At 47.5% G+C, this 14,584-nt stretch overlaps 1 protein-coding gene across 5 annotated transcripts in view; it reads right to left on the bottom strand.

Moving 5' to 3' along the window:
* Snap47 (synaptosome associated protein 47) overlaps window positions 1-14,584 on the bottom strand; it is a 74,377-nt gene that overhangs the window by 7,901 nt on the left and 51,892 nt on the right. For 4 of the 5 annotated variants that reach the window (XM_027922414.2, XM_027922416.2, XM_027922418.2 and 1 more), the window contains 2 exons: window positions 14,393-14,517; window positions 57-226 (listed from right to left, as the gene is read on the bottom strand). In XM_027922414.2, coding sequence (XP_027778215.1) covers window positions 80-226; window positions 14,393-14,517 — 272 coding nt within the window. In that variant the 3' untranslated portion in view covers window positions 57-79. Of the gene's footprint in view, window positions 1-56; window positions 227-7,461; window positions 8,341-14,392; window positions 14,518-14,584 lie in introns of those variants that run through there. The other variant, XM_027922417.2, reaches the window with a different exon arrangement.

The raw sequence follows: 14,584 nt of genomic DNA, 5'->3' as shown, positions 1-14,584 counted from the left end.
TGGAATGGCTTCCCAGGCCCTACTGCAAGGGACACACAGGCTTGGGAAGTGCAAACCTGGAGGTGCAGTGTGTCTCCTCCTAGGTCAGCCTCTTCATCCGTCGGTTATGCTTGTCCACGGTCAGGGTCGCACGGTCCACGGCTGCTGTGATGCCACCCAGGGCCTCATCCTGCCGCTCTAGCTCTGTCTCAGTGTCCAGCGCCAGCCCCTTCAGCTTTGTCAGGATCTGGGGAGAAGTGCAAATAACACACAAACAGCTTTCCTGAGGATGTTCAGGAGCACACACACCACTCACAGACCTCAGGAGCTGCATGTGAATGCACGAAGTTTTCTGAGTTGATGGCAACAGAGCCCACAGAGCCCACAGAGCCAGCTCCTGAGTGTGGCCGCAGCATATAGAACTCAACCCTGCCAGCCGCCAGCACACAGGACCACCTGGAGAGCTTTCTCTGTCTGCCCATGCCTCTGGCCTTGTGGGAATATCCTCCATGAACGTGGGTGCCTGGGTGTTGTGTCAGGTGGCTGGGAGCGTGGGGCTCAGTCCAGGTTCCTGGTCCCATCCAGTCACCATGTATGTTACCTGTCTGTGCCCATCTGGATGTGGATTAAACAAGACTTAAAAGGAAGAGCAGAGTACTGTTTTCCATGTGTAGAAGATGTCACACACAAATATAACAGGCAGAAAAAAACAAGTTCTGACATGTACCACACAGTGACTCTCCATCAGCAATGGACTACACATGTGACAGTGGTCCCATGGGATGGTGACAGCTGAGAAGCCCTTGTCACATGATGCTGTAGCAACATCACCCTCTTCATTTCTGTGGCTGTGCTTCATATCTGTGGGCAGAGCTAGTGTGCTGCTAGCATGCAAACTGCAGGGCAAGTCATTGTGCCAGCACGTGACACTTAGTAATAGCTACCAGGGCTATGGTATGCTCTGGCTTATGCATCTACCACACCACACGCTTCATGTTAGAGTGCACTCCTCCTACAAACAGTGTGCCGTGTCTTGCTGGCCACAACCTCGTGCACCTTGTTACTACCTCTTGGTGGCAGTGAGGCCACAGCAGTGACTGCTCCATATCTTCTAAGTGTGTGTAGGTCACTCTGTGACGTTCGCATGAGGATGCAATTGCCTCACAGCATCTTTCTCAGATTATGTCCCACTTGTCATCAACAGGATGAGGAGCTGTACAACACAAACCCACCAGAGTGGGGGCACCTGGCTGCACTGATCTGTGAGTGGGAGGTTCACTGAGCATGAGGGCCTGGGGACAGTAGGGATATGCACAGGTCACGGAGGAAGACTGCCTGGGCCACTGCTGGCCAGCTCCTGTGTGCTGTGACTCACGTCATGTTTCATGGAGTCTTGTTCCATCTCCATTCTGTGGACACTCATCACACTGTGCAGCACTGCTGTTGAACTCATGCTTACAGAGTGCACTGGTCAAAACCTTGATAGACTCAGGCTGACAGCAGGAAGGAGAACATTTCAAAAGAAATAGTAATGACAACTACTTGAGATACACACAATCACCCGCTTTCAAGGGCAGTTTCAGAGCACCATGAGGTCACTGAAGAGGACCTGCAGGGCCTGATTCATAGGAGGAGCCCCTGTTGTACTGGCAGCCTCCCCAGAAGAGAGTTGTAGAAGATCCACTTACAGCACATTGAGTGTGCACAAGGACTGCCTAGGTGGTGACTCTGGAGGGCCAGCAGAGCTCCTCTAGAGACTATGGCTGTGCCTGAGGCCTTCCCAAGGCCCCCAGATGACACAGGTAGGAGCTCTGAGTCCACAGGGGTCTGGGAGCTCCTCTAGGGACTGAGGCTGTGCCTGAGGCCTTCCCAAGGCCCCCAGATGACACAGGTAGGAGTTCTGAGTCCACAGGTGCCAGAGTGGGTAAGGCAGAGCCATCAGCACAGAGTTAGCTGTTACACCAGCAGGTGTCTGCAGGTATCTGGAGATGACCCAACAGATGCTCCATGGCCAAATAGCAGACACTCAGTTTCTAGCATCATTAACCCCTTGTTCACAGGTCTGGCCTCTAAAGACAGGGAGACTTCCCTGTGCTCTGTGTCTGACCAACCAAAACAAAACAGGAAACAGGAGCCTGAGACAGTAAGACTCAATAGCTTCCCTGTAAGGTGAGGTTCGCATGAACACACCACGTAAATGAGCTCCACAGACTGAAGGTGACTCTGCAGATCCCAGAGGAGCCCGTCCTGAGCATGTGCATTCTGCAAGTGGGCTGTGACAAAGGGGCCGTCTATCCCTCTCCAACATATAGTGCCTGCGCTGGGCTCGCTGTCACGAGACATGGCTGACTGCAGATGGCCGCCCCAGATGAGCCTTCTCACTCCCTCTGGTAACTGGTGGAAACTCCATCAGGTGAGTCATTTCTTAGGAACTGGCCAGAGCTCTGGAAAGTATACTGTGGGGTCAGCTGGCTCTGGGGGATGGGCTGGATGACCTCATACAAAAGTAGGTCTTTTCCATCTCCTAGGCCTATGACCTCACATGGCGGATGCCCAGACTGCACATTAAAGAAGGAAAAATAAACCCCAGCCCACTGCCAGGGTAGATGGGCTCCTCCCTGCCACTTTTCCTGGTCAATGACTTCTTTCTCACTTACCTCTACTCTCAGTGCAGGAGGAAGGTCACCTTGTCAGGAACTGGCACAAAGGGTTGGCCTTTGCCACCCACCTGCTTGTCACTTGATGTCCCCAGACAAGGCCCTCAGCCGCCCACAGTTGGGTCACAAACAGCCCCTGGCAGCGTGTATGTAGTTTCTAGGTCCCAACGATCTCTCTGAAATGTGATTGAGTTTATGGCCACCCACTGTATAATGACGTCTTAATTAGTGATGGGCCTATATATGACAGGGGTCCCGTAAGATCACATGGCCTGGTGACACAGTGGCCATCTGATTTTGTACATCTGATCTGTGATGCTCCCACAGTGGTGCACTTCTCTGACTGTGTCCCCGCTCTCAAGCAGATACAGGACTGTGTTGGAAGTGGAGATGTACTGTGGACTGCAAGGCTCTAAGCTATGTAACCTGACTTCTTTGCACAGGAGCTGAGAGCTGAGCCTCTAGAAATATACCTGCACTGGAAGTCCAAGTCCTGGCTAGAACTCTTGGTACTGAGGCTTCTGCAGGCCACATATGGGTCCTATAATCCCCCAGCTACTTGGCTCCCTTTAGTGGAGATTACTGTTTGTCTTCTTATTGTAAGAATAGTATGTGTAAAAAGAAAAAAGTTGAAGAAGAAAATAATTGTTCATGATCCAGATTATTATCTGTCTCATTAGCATCCCTGTTCCCAAAATCCACAACCTGGACCTTCTGACCTGAGGCCACAGTGCAGCGTTCCACCCCTGGCTTTGTGAGACAGGCTGCAGCTGAAACACTGGTGCACCAAGAACTGTCCTAGGTCACCTTCAGACTCTGTGTGTAAGGTATATGTGAGACAGAAATGGATTTTGTGTTTAGAATCAGTTCCCCATCTCAAGAGAGCTCATTATGGCTATACAAATATTCACAGTCCTGAACAATCTGAAACGCATAGGACTCTTGTCCTGAGTACTTCAGAGAAGGGTGCTCAGCCTGTGTAAATCATATCTTTTCCCATCACCATATTCATATGCCCCCACAATGTCCAGGAATATGGGATTAGAGTACACACAGTTTTGTTTCCTGTCTTTTTCATTCCCTAGCCATCCTGAATAGAAGCTCATAGTTAGGAAACCCAATGTCAGGCACCCAAACATTGTTTCAAGACTTCACATGTATCATCTCAGATAATTCTCAAACAAACCTATTTTATAAATGAGGCCAAGAAAGGCTGGACACTGGCTGGAACTCTGGGGTGCACGGATCCAGGCTAAGCCAGTTCTAGAAGAAGCAGAAACACCTTTCTGACATCAGATTCAGAGGTCTGATGATGCACACACAGTAACTAGGACACTGCAGAAACTGCATGTTCCTGAAGAACACAGTGCAGACCTCACCAGGGGTTGGCAGGAGGGAAAGAAATGTCCCAGGGGTACTGGGTTTCAGGACCCGTGCTCTTGTCCATAGCCCTGAGCATGCACAAAAGCTCTCTGCTGAAAGGCCAGCTCAATAAGCAACTATAGATTTTTAAATACCCACATAATAAGGAGAAAAAACAAATATATCCCCAATACTACATTTCAAAATGAAGTCAATAAAAGCAATGATTGATTATGTATAGTATTTTAGTTCAACGAATGTGTATAAAGTCTTGCTATGTCAGTGTGAATGTTAGACTTAACACATATTTCAACTAGGACAGACAGGTGAACGCTGGATACATGTGACACGAGATCACAGGACCACAGGACCATCCTTCCAGAGGACCATCTCATCGACACACCCTGTGTGGCCAACACTTATGTCTCCATCATCCTCACATGACTCTGCCCACAAGGACTATCTCCACGTTAGACTTCCATCTCCATCTTTCTGAAAGGAATCAACTGCCTTGTTCCTATGCACAGTGAAACTGTGGTAAAGGTAAGAATGAATATATATATATATATATATATATATATATATATATATACACACACACATACATATATATATATATATATGTATATATATGTATATATATATATATGTGTGTATATATATATATATATATATATATATATATATATATTCCTTGGTCTTTGCCTAATAAGCAAAGTAATATATGCACCAGGGGCCAAAACCTGTTGACCACCTGTAAAATTTTGGGCATTTTATTATATAAATCATGAAATACAGAGTAGTTCCATTCAACTTTTGACTTGGAAAAAAGTCTCACTGAATTTTAAGCCTAAATAATAGAACTCATTCCAAAGGCCTGTTAAGACCCTTGCCCTGTCTGCCAAAAAATGCACTTGGAAAATAATTAAATATTGCAAATTCAAAAGAGATCTTTATAGTTACTACGTATGCAGACAAAGAAAATTACAAAGTTAACCTTCAAAGCATCAGTACCTCTGGAATATTGGTAGCCTTTTTCCTTTAAGAGAGGGACTGAAGTAATTAAACAGCATCGTGTGCATTCCATATAACAGGATGGAAAGAATGGAGCTCATGAAGTCTGGCCAAACCTTAAAAACAGTTGTTCCCTCTGTGGCTCAGGATGACAAGCTGTCTAGTCATCCATGTTAATGTTGCCAGCCGCTGAAATAACCAGGGGCCTCTCCGATGAGCCCTCTCTGGTTGTGAGTCAAAGACCAGGCTCCAAACAAACACGTCCCCAAATCCCTGCTACACAAACAAAGTAACCAGGCAGCTTTACCTACTCAGAAATTATCTGATTAGAAGTGCTTTAATTTTGGGGAGAAAGAAACATATAGCTCACATAGCACAGGCAAGACACAAAACCATGCCTGAGTGTCAGGGGAACCATTTTGGGGGAAAAAAAAAAAAAAACCCAAAGGAATGCCAAGGGCTCTTCTGCTTGGGGCATGTGTGTGTGTGTGTGTGTGTGTAACGATGGGCAATGAGCATGGCTGTCCACTGAAGGCACTGGGTTCCCTTAAGTATCTGTGGCAGGGAAGGGTAATGAATGACCTGAGTGACTCAGGCAGGAACCAGACAGGAAGTGAAAACACAACCTGAACAAATAAACTCAGGGAAGGAAGCAGACAAAGAGTTAAGAGCTGTGGCCCTTCAGGGTAGCACAAAAGCTACTGACCCTCCATGAACTTGGCTCTCCTGGCCTTGCCAGCCCCTGGTGTCCCTGACAATGCTCTGGCCCAAGAGCCTACAGTCTACTGTAGTATACACTGGCCACTTTACATGCTCACAGTTCCTTGAACTCAGGATGAGATCTACCCACAGTGTCCAGGATGAGCAATGGCACACCAGTGCACTGCAGGAGCAAATACGGAAAGAGCTCAGCCTTGCCATTTCCATTTATTCATATAGGAAATAAATTATGGAAACATGACTTACTGATAGCCATGGGTACTTACCAAAAGAGATTCGTGTGCATGCATGCACCAGCAAGGGGCAAGGCCCGTGCCCCACTTGGAATGGAGCCTGGGCCCTAACCATGGGTGGCTGTGCTGTCATAGCATAATAGGGCTCAGGAAGACCCACCCTGCACTCCCAAACACACAGTGATGTATTAGTTGTTGTCTCTGCATAGAATTTGAAAGATGTTCCGCTCCACCCCATCATACAGCCCTAGGATTCAGGGTACAACTGTGTGAATATTAACAGCCTACAGGGAGTGAGTATTAGTGAGGCTGTCTGCCCTGAACTGTTATTACTCTGACTCACCTAGAAACTGAATTTTTTTTCAGTGAGAAATTAGCACCTATTGAAGAACAGAGTGGGACAAATCAAGCTGTCTGTACCTCTCAGTAGTTATTAGATGCTGTGGAGAAGACAAGGAGGGAAAACTGGCAGTCCTGTAGCAAGGCCCAGGGGGCTTCAGGAACATGCTCTGCTGTGATCTGTCACAGGCAGCACTCAGGACACCCCAGACCCTCATCCCAGTGGCTATATTCCTGAGAGTCCCCAAGTGGCCTGGGGCTGGAAGGAGGATAGGTGGGAGGGTTCCCCTGCCCCAGTATACCCCCATACTGCAATGGCTAGTATCCCTGTGCCATTTCTGAGGGGATTTGGAGACAGCAGAGCAGCTGAGCTCAGGTCTTCAGGGATCCATGGATCTCAAGATACATCTGGGGGCTGGCTGCCAGTGAAAGCATTCTCACTTGAGGCCTAGATAGAAAAATGGTGCTGTTATATAGTAAGGGACCAGGGGATGGCCTGGGTCACACCATCTATCCATGCAACTCCCTGCTACCAGGCCATAATCCCATAAAGAGCAATAAGTTATGGTTTAGATGTGAGGTATTCCCTAAAAGCTCATGTATGAGACAACACAAGATGGTTCAGAGGTGAAATGACAGGTTATGAGAGCCTTAGCCTCACTAGTGCATTAATCCTCTGATAGAGGTTAACCTGTAACTGTAGGCAGGTAGGCTGTGGCTAGAGGAGGTGGCCCCTGGGGACATGTCTTTGGGGTGTATATTTTGTCCTTGAACAGGGCTCTCTCTCTCTCTCTCCTTCCTGGTACCATGTCCTGAGCCATTTTCCTCCACCACATCCTTCCACCATAATGTTCTGCCTCACTGCGGCTCTGAAGGAATGGAGTTGGCTGTCTATAGACTGAGACTTCTGAAACCATGAACCCAAATAAAATTTTCCCTCTCTCATTGTTCTTGTCAGATCTTTTGGTTACAGCGGCAAACAAACAAATAAATCAAACCAAACCAAACCTGACTAAAACAGTTCTCGCTAAATGAAACACATGCTGCATCTGCATGGAGCATCACCGAAGCTCATCTCACACGAGGAAGTGCATACTCAGAAGTCATATTAAACAGGGAATCTTCACAGTGACCAGAGGCTCAGCGACACACAGGCATAGAAAGGTACTGCGTCACCTTTATTCTTACCAACACCCTAGGAATGACTCTTTCCTGTGATGAGATGATACCGAAGCCAAGTGCTAGGACAAGGAGTGAATGGCTGAGAGTCAGCTAACAATCCCTTGCCCCATCTCAGTCCTCCTGCCCTCCTGCTGCAAATGGAACAGACAGACAGGTATGTGCTGCTAGGGCCCACAGCCAGCAGCCACCTCAACTTCGCTTTCTCATTTAATATGATTCAATGGCATCAAAAACCCAAGGCCTGGTTCCCAACCTAAACCAAAGACTGAATCATACCTGCTACATATATTTTAAAAGTTAATGAAAAAGATGTCAATAATGAATAGATCATCTAGACAGAAGATCAATAAGGAAACAGGACCTGAACAACACTATAAACCCACTGGATCTAAGAGACGTAAACAGAACATTCCACCCCAAAACAGTAAGCCTGTAATCCCAGATTTTGGAGGCTGAGGCAGAAGGACTGCAAGTTCAAGGCCAGCCTGGACAACACAGCAAAAAAAAAAAAAAAATTTTACAGAAGATGCAGATGAAGAGACACATCAGTGAGGTAGGGGAAGAGGCCTTCATGCCTTCCAAGCTCCAGGAACCTCCGCAGGTCCAGCCACCAGGCTCTCAGAACCCTGTGCTTTTGGGGGTTTATAGAAGTTTCTTTCCATGGGTGTGACAGATTAAATCACTGGCCACTGGTGATCCACTTAGCCCGCAGCCCCTCTCTCTTCCCTGGAGGTTGACCCTGCCTTGGTCTTTCAGGGACCAGTCCCATCCTGAAGCTGCCTGGGCTGCCAGTCAGCAGCGGGCTCAGCAGCAGACAAGACACATCACTTCAGAGACTCCCAGGACTCTAGGGGCTGTGGAAGACAGACAAAAAACCTCTGTCAGTACACAAGCAGCACGCCTGCTTCAGTGCACAACAACACTCTCCAATTATGCCGCATGGCCGGAGAGGAGTCTCCACGAATTCACCAAGACTAAACAACAGAACCTTCTCTGAACACAGTGGACTAGAAACATGGAAATCCAGAACATTCGCAAATAGGTAGCAATTAAACAGCACACTCTTAAAACTACCAGTGGAAGGAAATTTCTAATTTTTTTGACATGATTAAAAACAAAAATACAACATACTAAGCAAACCAAATCCATGTGGGACTAAGCTGGAGGGCAGGGGGCTCAACATGAGAAGACAGTGAGATTGAGGAGAAAAGCCACAAATGGTCTGAATTGACAGAAAAGCATCACCAAAGTCCCCAATCCCCTCCTGATACAAATGCTTAGAAAGCAGGAATAGAGGGCACCTCTCCAACACGGGAAAGGGTGTTTGTGAGAAGCACAGAGCTAACATGGCTGCAAGCTCTCCCCCAAGATCAGGACCAAGAGATAGCCGAGGCCTGTGTCCACCATTGCAATGTGCTGCCCTCACCCCAGAAGCCAGAGCGGTAGGACAAAAAAGGAAAAAGGCAACCATATCAGAAAGGCGGCAGCACAGCCATCTCTGGGCAGACGACGACCTACCTGCAGAAAGCCCCAGATTCCACAAACAGCAGCCAGAACAGACACCAACCTAGCGCAGCTGAGAACCAGCACAACGGCCATCAGTCTTCATATGGCAGCAACAATCAAAGAAAGAAGTTGAGAAAATAACTGCATTTATAATGGCATTCAAAAGAATAAAACAGCAAAGTTTACCCAAGAAGGTGAAAGGTTTGTACACAGCAAAGGACAAGCACTGTTGAAAGAAGCTGGAGAAGAAAACAAGTGAGAAGACATTCTCTGCTCTTGGGTTGGAAGACTTCATACTGGGGAGGACAAACAACAAAATGGGGGAAAAAAAGATAAACTGCGTTTCACCAGAATTGAAAACTTTTGTGTACTTGTTCTATTATAAAGAATTTGATTGGCCTTTGTCCCTGGTTCCTGGGGACAAAACTAAATCCTTGAAATTTTCCTAGCAATGGGACTGTTATCCAGAGTACTGGGACAAAACCTGAGTTTATGCAAACGCAATGACATAAACACAGGAAGAGCTGGAAAGACCAGCCAGGTGACTGGAGATAGGGGCTGTGGGCCACCTGATCCCAGTCCTATCTCCTGGAAAGGATGGGGGCTAGGGATTCAGTTCAGGCATGGAACTGATGATTCAATCAATGATGCCCCACAATGAAGTCCCAGTAAAGATTCTGGGCTTTGAAGCCCAATGGAGCGTCTTGGTTGGTGCCACGCTGATGTGACTGGAGGGTGATGTGCTGGCTCCATGGGAGACGGCACAGAGGCTCCACACTTGGGATCCCCTGGAACCTCACTGTGTCTCTTCATTTGGCTGCTCCTATCCGCACCCTTTATAAACTAAAACTTTAATAGAATAGTGCTGGGAGTGGCGACGGCACACACCTCAGGAGGCTGAGGCAAGAGGATCACAAGTTCCAGGCCAGCCTCTGCAACTTGGAAAGACTCCGTCTCAAAATAAAATGAAAACAGCTGGGGACGTAGCTCAGTGATAGAGCACCTCTGGGTTCAATCCCCAGTGCCCCAAACAAGAATCAAACAAACAAGCAAACCACAATATACCTACAAGGATGGCTTTTTTTTTTTTTAAATTAAAGTAAGTGTTGGTGAGGATGTACAAAACTGGAATTCTCATATACTGCTGTTAGCAAGGCAAAGTGTTGCAGCTGTTGTGAAGTACAGTGGTTCACCAAAAAGCTAAGCCTAGAGTTACCATGTGAGCCAGGGATCTCACTTCTACACCCAGGAGAGCTGGAAGTCAGGACCTAATTGCTTCTTATATGTGAATATTCACATAGCACTATTCACAGTAACCAAAAGTTGGAAACAATCCAACTGTCCATCAACAAATGAATGGATAAGCAAAATGTAGCTATCCAAAGTTATATAGCAAAATGAAGCAATGACACATGCTATAACAGACCAACAGCTATTCTTGAAAGCCATTCAGAGAAGTCATAGGCCATGTTGTCAGGAGCACTTAACAATTAAAGTACATGTAGGTCCTCCCCTGCACAGGACCAGAAGCATTTTTAACTTTAGAATAATTGCATAGACATTATAATGAGATATCTTGGAGATGGGACCCAAATCCAAATGTAAAATTTGTTTCTGTTTCATGCATACCTTATACACTGAACCTGAAGGTGACCTTATTAATGTTTTTAGTGTACCTGCATTTGGATTGTGACCCATCCTGTGAGGTCAGGTATGGAATTTTCTACCTGTGGCATCATCATATTGGTGCTCTAAAGGATTTGGATTTGGGATCACTTCAGATTTCTGGATTAGGGATGCTCAACTCGTGACTGAGATATGTAGCTGAGTTCAGCAACTAACATCTGGATTGAAATCAAAGCTGTCTATAAGAACGACATTAACTGCCCTTCTCACCCCCAAAGCCGACGTCTGGCTATGCCCTGTAATGAGGGAAAGAATGGATGGTCTGGAAAGCCTTCAGAGCGAAGCTGCGGCAGTGTGAGGAAGCCGAGGAGAGGAGGCAAACCCCGCCGTGTGCCAGCATGTACTCTGCATCTCCTCCACCCTAACCCTCGCAGAGCAGAGCCCGCTCCCCTGGAGGTCAGCCTGGCTGTCCTGCCTGAGGCAGTGCGACTTCTTCCAGGACACATACTGGCTCCTTTGCAGCCTATGCTGGCAGTCATGCAGAGAAACAGGCTGTCATCTCTATGCAGACAGTGAGTGCATGGAAGCCAGGATCGTAACTCACTGGTCTTTACGTTTACCTCAGGCTCAGGGACACCATCGACTGTGATCATCTGACATAGACAAAGTATACAGGAAAAGCTGAGTGATGTTTCTCCAATGGGGAGTGTACACAGAAGGACTGAGGCAAGTTTAAAGCCAGGGCACCAGGCACAGTAGGTAGGTAGGTACTGAAGATGATTAAATGTGTTCCATAATTTTTTGAAAGGAAAGAAAATGCAAAGACAGAAGCACACGAATTTCTTAAGATCGTCCACAGTCAGTGTAGAAAACCCCAGAAAGCTCCAGTAAACTACTAAGGCAAGCCCACGTGGGGCTGGGCTGAGAATGCAGAGGGTTTCCACAGGTGCAAACACCACGACAGGAACACTGTGTTCTCCCAGGTCTGGAGCCGCCCAGGGGCCTGCACGAGCCTGGCAGGGCCACACATTCTCCTCCTCACAACCCTCCCACCAGCTGTCTTTGCTCTTCACTGAAATCACAAGACTTTTTTTTTTTTGTTAGATTGAGCAAATCAAGCTGCTTTTCTTTTTTGTGTCTTGTGTTTACTGTGATAATATCACATAGAGCAGACAGATAAAGTGTCCTCACATAGCATGAGAGTTCAGACATGACCAGATACTTCCTGTGCCCCCACCTCTGAGGGGCCCCTGTGCTTTCTTATCACAGTGACATGTAGGGTGCTACACATAAGGGCCTCGTCTTCTGATGCAGCCCTTCAACACACCCTGCTGCTCTTGCACCCCATGGATCCCACCCTCTCCATTTCCACTGCTGCTTCCCAGTGAAACAGGAGGTGGAATGAAGAAACTCCAGACACAGGATAGGACAGGACAGAGAAACGGACATGAAGCAACCTCTTGTGAATCTGAAATGCCCTGCTTTGGGGACAGCCAAGAGCCACGTTTTGTTTTACCACTTTCAAACCCTGCATCAATGATGTGGCCTCTGCAGATCCTGTCAACCCAGCACAGCAGCAGTTCTGAGGGGGCACAGACTCTGCGGCTAGTCGAGGGGCTCTGCCAAGCCCACCATGGGACTGGCTGCCCTCTGGCCTCCTGGGCTCATCCTTCCTGGCCACAGTGACGTGACAGATGATGGCTATAGACCTCAGGGGCCTGCAGACTGGGTACCCACAAAGCCCATTCCCGTCCCTGTGGAATCCTGGCCACCTCCCCACAGTACCCCTAACTGCAATTTAAATCTCCGGACACGTCTCCATGTAATGCCTTAATGGCATCTGCAACCACAACCACAGCTGGATGGAGGATGGTTTCCTGCATTTTTGTTTACCCCAGAAACTTAACTCATTCCTACTTATGCATGAGCTCCAACTACATAGCTAAGAATTCCTCTCTAAATCTGAAACATCTGTTTCACCTCCAAAAGACCATCTCACATGAAACCAGGCCTTCCTGCTGACCAGCACACAGACTTCATCAGCCTCCTCCCTGCTTCCGCAGCTCCACCTGAGCCCTCCCTGCCGGGCCACAGGACCACTGACCCTCTCCCTCCATCTCTGACCTTGTGCTCTGAACAAGAGCTCTGACACAGGGTTCCACTGTTCCCAGCTCAGTCACTAGGAGCCCCACCTTGCCCTCAGCCCTCTGCACGCTCATCCTGATATGTCCTATCCCATCCTCTGCTTTGGAGTCCATGGGACAGGTTGGTAGATGGGACATTTGTAAACAGGAAGGGTCCTCTCAAACTACATGGCCACCGTCAGAATTAATAGGTAAATCTGTTCTTTTCATCCAAAGTATGGTCTACTTCAACCTGAACACAACTGTGGGACACAACACCATGACGGGGTAGGCATGGGAGCACCCTCAGACCCTACCCACCCAAAGCTCACATGCTGTTATAAGCTCTCAGGAGAATGATGGGGGAAACTCGGGTGCACAGGCCTTGACACACTAGTTTCTCAAAACACACAAATCTGACCTTTACCCAGTGAGTTCAGCTGTCAGTGTGACCAGTGGGGTGGCCTGCTGAGTGGACTAGTTACAACTAGCAACAGCGTGTCTGAGTGCCATGTCTGAAAATGACCCAAGTTAGACCAGGAGGAAAAAGTGATAAGTCATGTATCCCATAACAAAGATGAATGCTGGGCTGGGGCTCAGCGGCACAGCACTTGTCTACAACATGTGAGGCACTGGGCTCCATCCTCAGCACCACATAAAAAATAAATAAAAAGTTATTAAAAAATTCTGTTTTTTTTTTTTTTTTTAAAAAAAAGGATGAATGCTTTTCTCCCCTGCATCACAGAGGATAAAGCTGAACTCAAAAAAGTTTGTGCCTATGTGGACAAATAAAATGAGAATTTGTTTTTAAGCACAGGTTAACTCCTAATGGAAGTGGACAGCCCCCATGAGATATACTGCACCCCCCAAGTGCTGAGGTAGGTAGAGGCCCTGGTCTGGGCACACAAGTGACATGCACTGTCACGGGAGGACTGAGACACATGACAGCAACTCAGCAGTCGTGATACAGAGGAACTCTATTTATTTTTAAAGATATGAATGGTATCATGGTTATCTTTTAACAGCTCTTATCTTTTAAAGATACATATTGAAATAAATATTTCAGTGATATGACCACAAGGTACTACTACTAAAACTATCAGAGAAAGAAAAAGCCACTACATTGTCCAGCAAAACTGTAGGAAGACAGGTTTAAAGGTATTTACATCAAATATTCAAATTTCAATTTCTGGAGAAAAGTGGTAAGCCTTCTTCAGAACCCAATGCTAAGTACAAAACCTGAGTAAGCCGGAGTGCATGGACCACACATGTGTACAGTGCAGTATATGCCTAGCACACACATGTGCACAGTGTCTGTACAAACACGATAGGGTGCACACACATGTACAAGCCCGGCACACATGCACTGTGCACATATGCATGATTCACACGCAATACACACTCATACACACAGTGGTGGAGAGCTGCCAGGGCAACTGTCTGCATAGGAGCAGGCTGGCATGGTGTGCAAATCTACATGCCACGAGGCGCATGGATTGAGAACACTAAGGGAACATACAAACAGTGGGCCCCAGAAGCAGCAACCAGTGCAAATGAACAGAGACCCTGTCTTCAGGCAGGAGAGAGAAGAAGAGTCTGCAGGGAGGACAGAAATGCCACCAGCCTAACAGGGCACTTGGGGAGCCTTTACCTGTGTCAACTCCTGGGTTTCCCTCTCAGAGAGAAGTGGCTGATCCCTCTGCAGCTGCAGTTGCCCGCCTTCCTGGCCTCCTTCAGGCAGCTCCCGCTGTGTGGTACAGCCCCTCAGCCTGGGTGCTGGAATGGAAAGCTGAGGTCAGTGGTGACATCTTTCGGAAGACACAAACCACACACAAACATTCAG

This window comes from Marmota flaviventris, chromosome 5 (genome assembly GCF_047511675.1).
Source record: "Marmota flaviventris isolate mMarFla1 chromosome 5, mMarFla1.hap1, whole genome shotgun sequence".
NCBI classification, from domain to species: Eukaryota; Metazoa; Chordata; class Mammalia; order Rodentia; family Sciuridae; genus Marmota; species Marmota flaviventris.
Note: the sequence above shows the minus strand (reverse complement) of the source record. Positions and strands in the feature narration are given on the sequence as shown.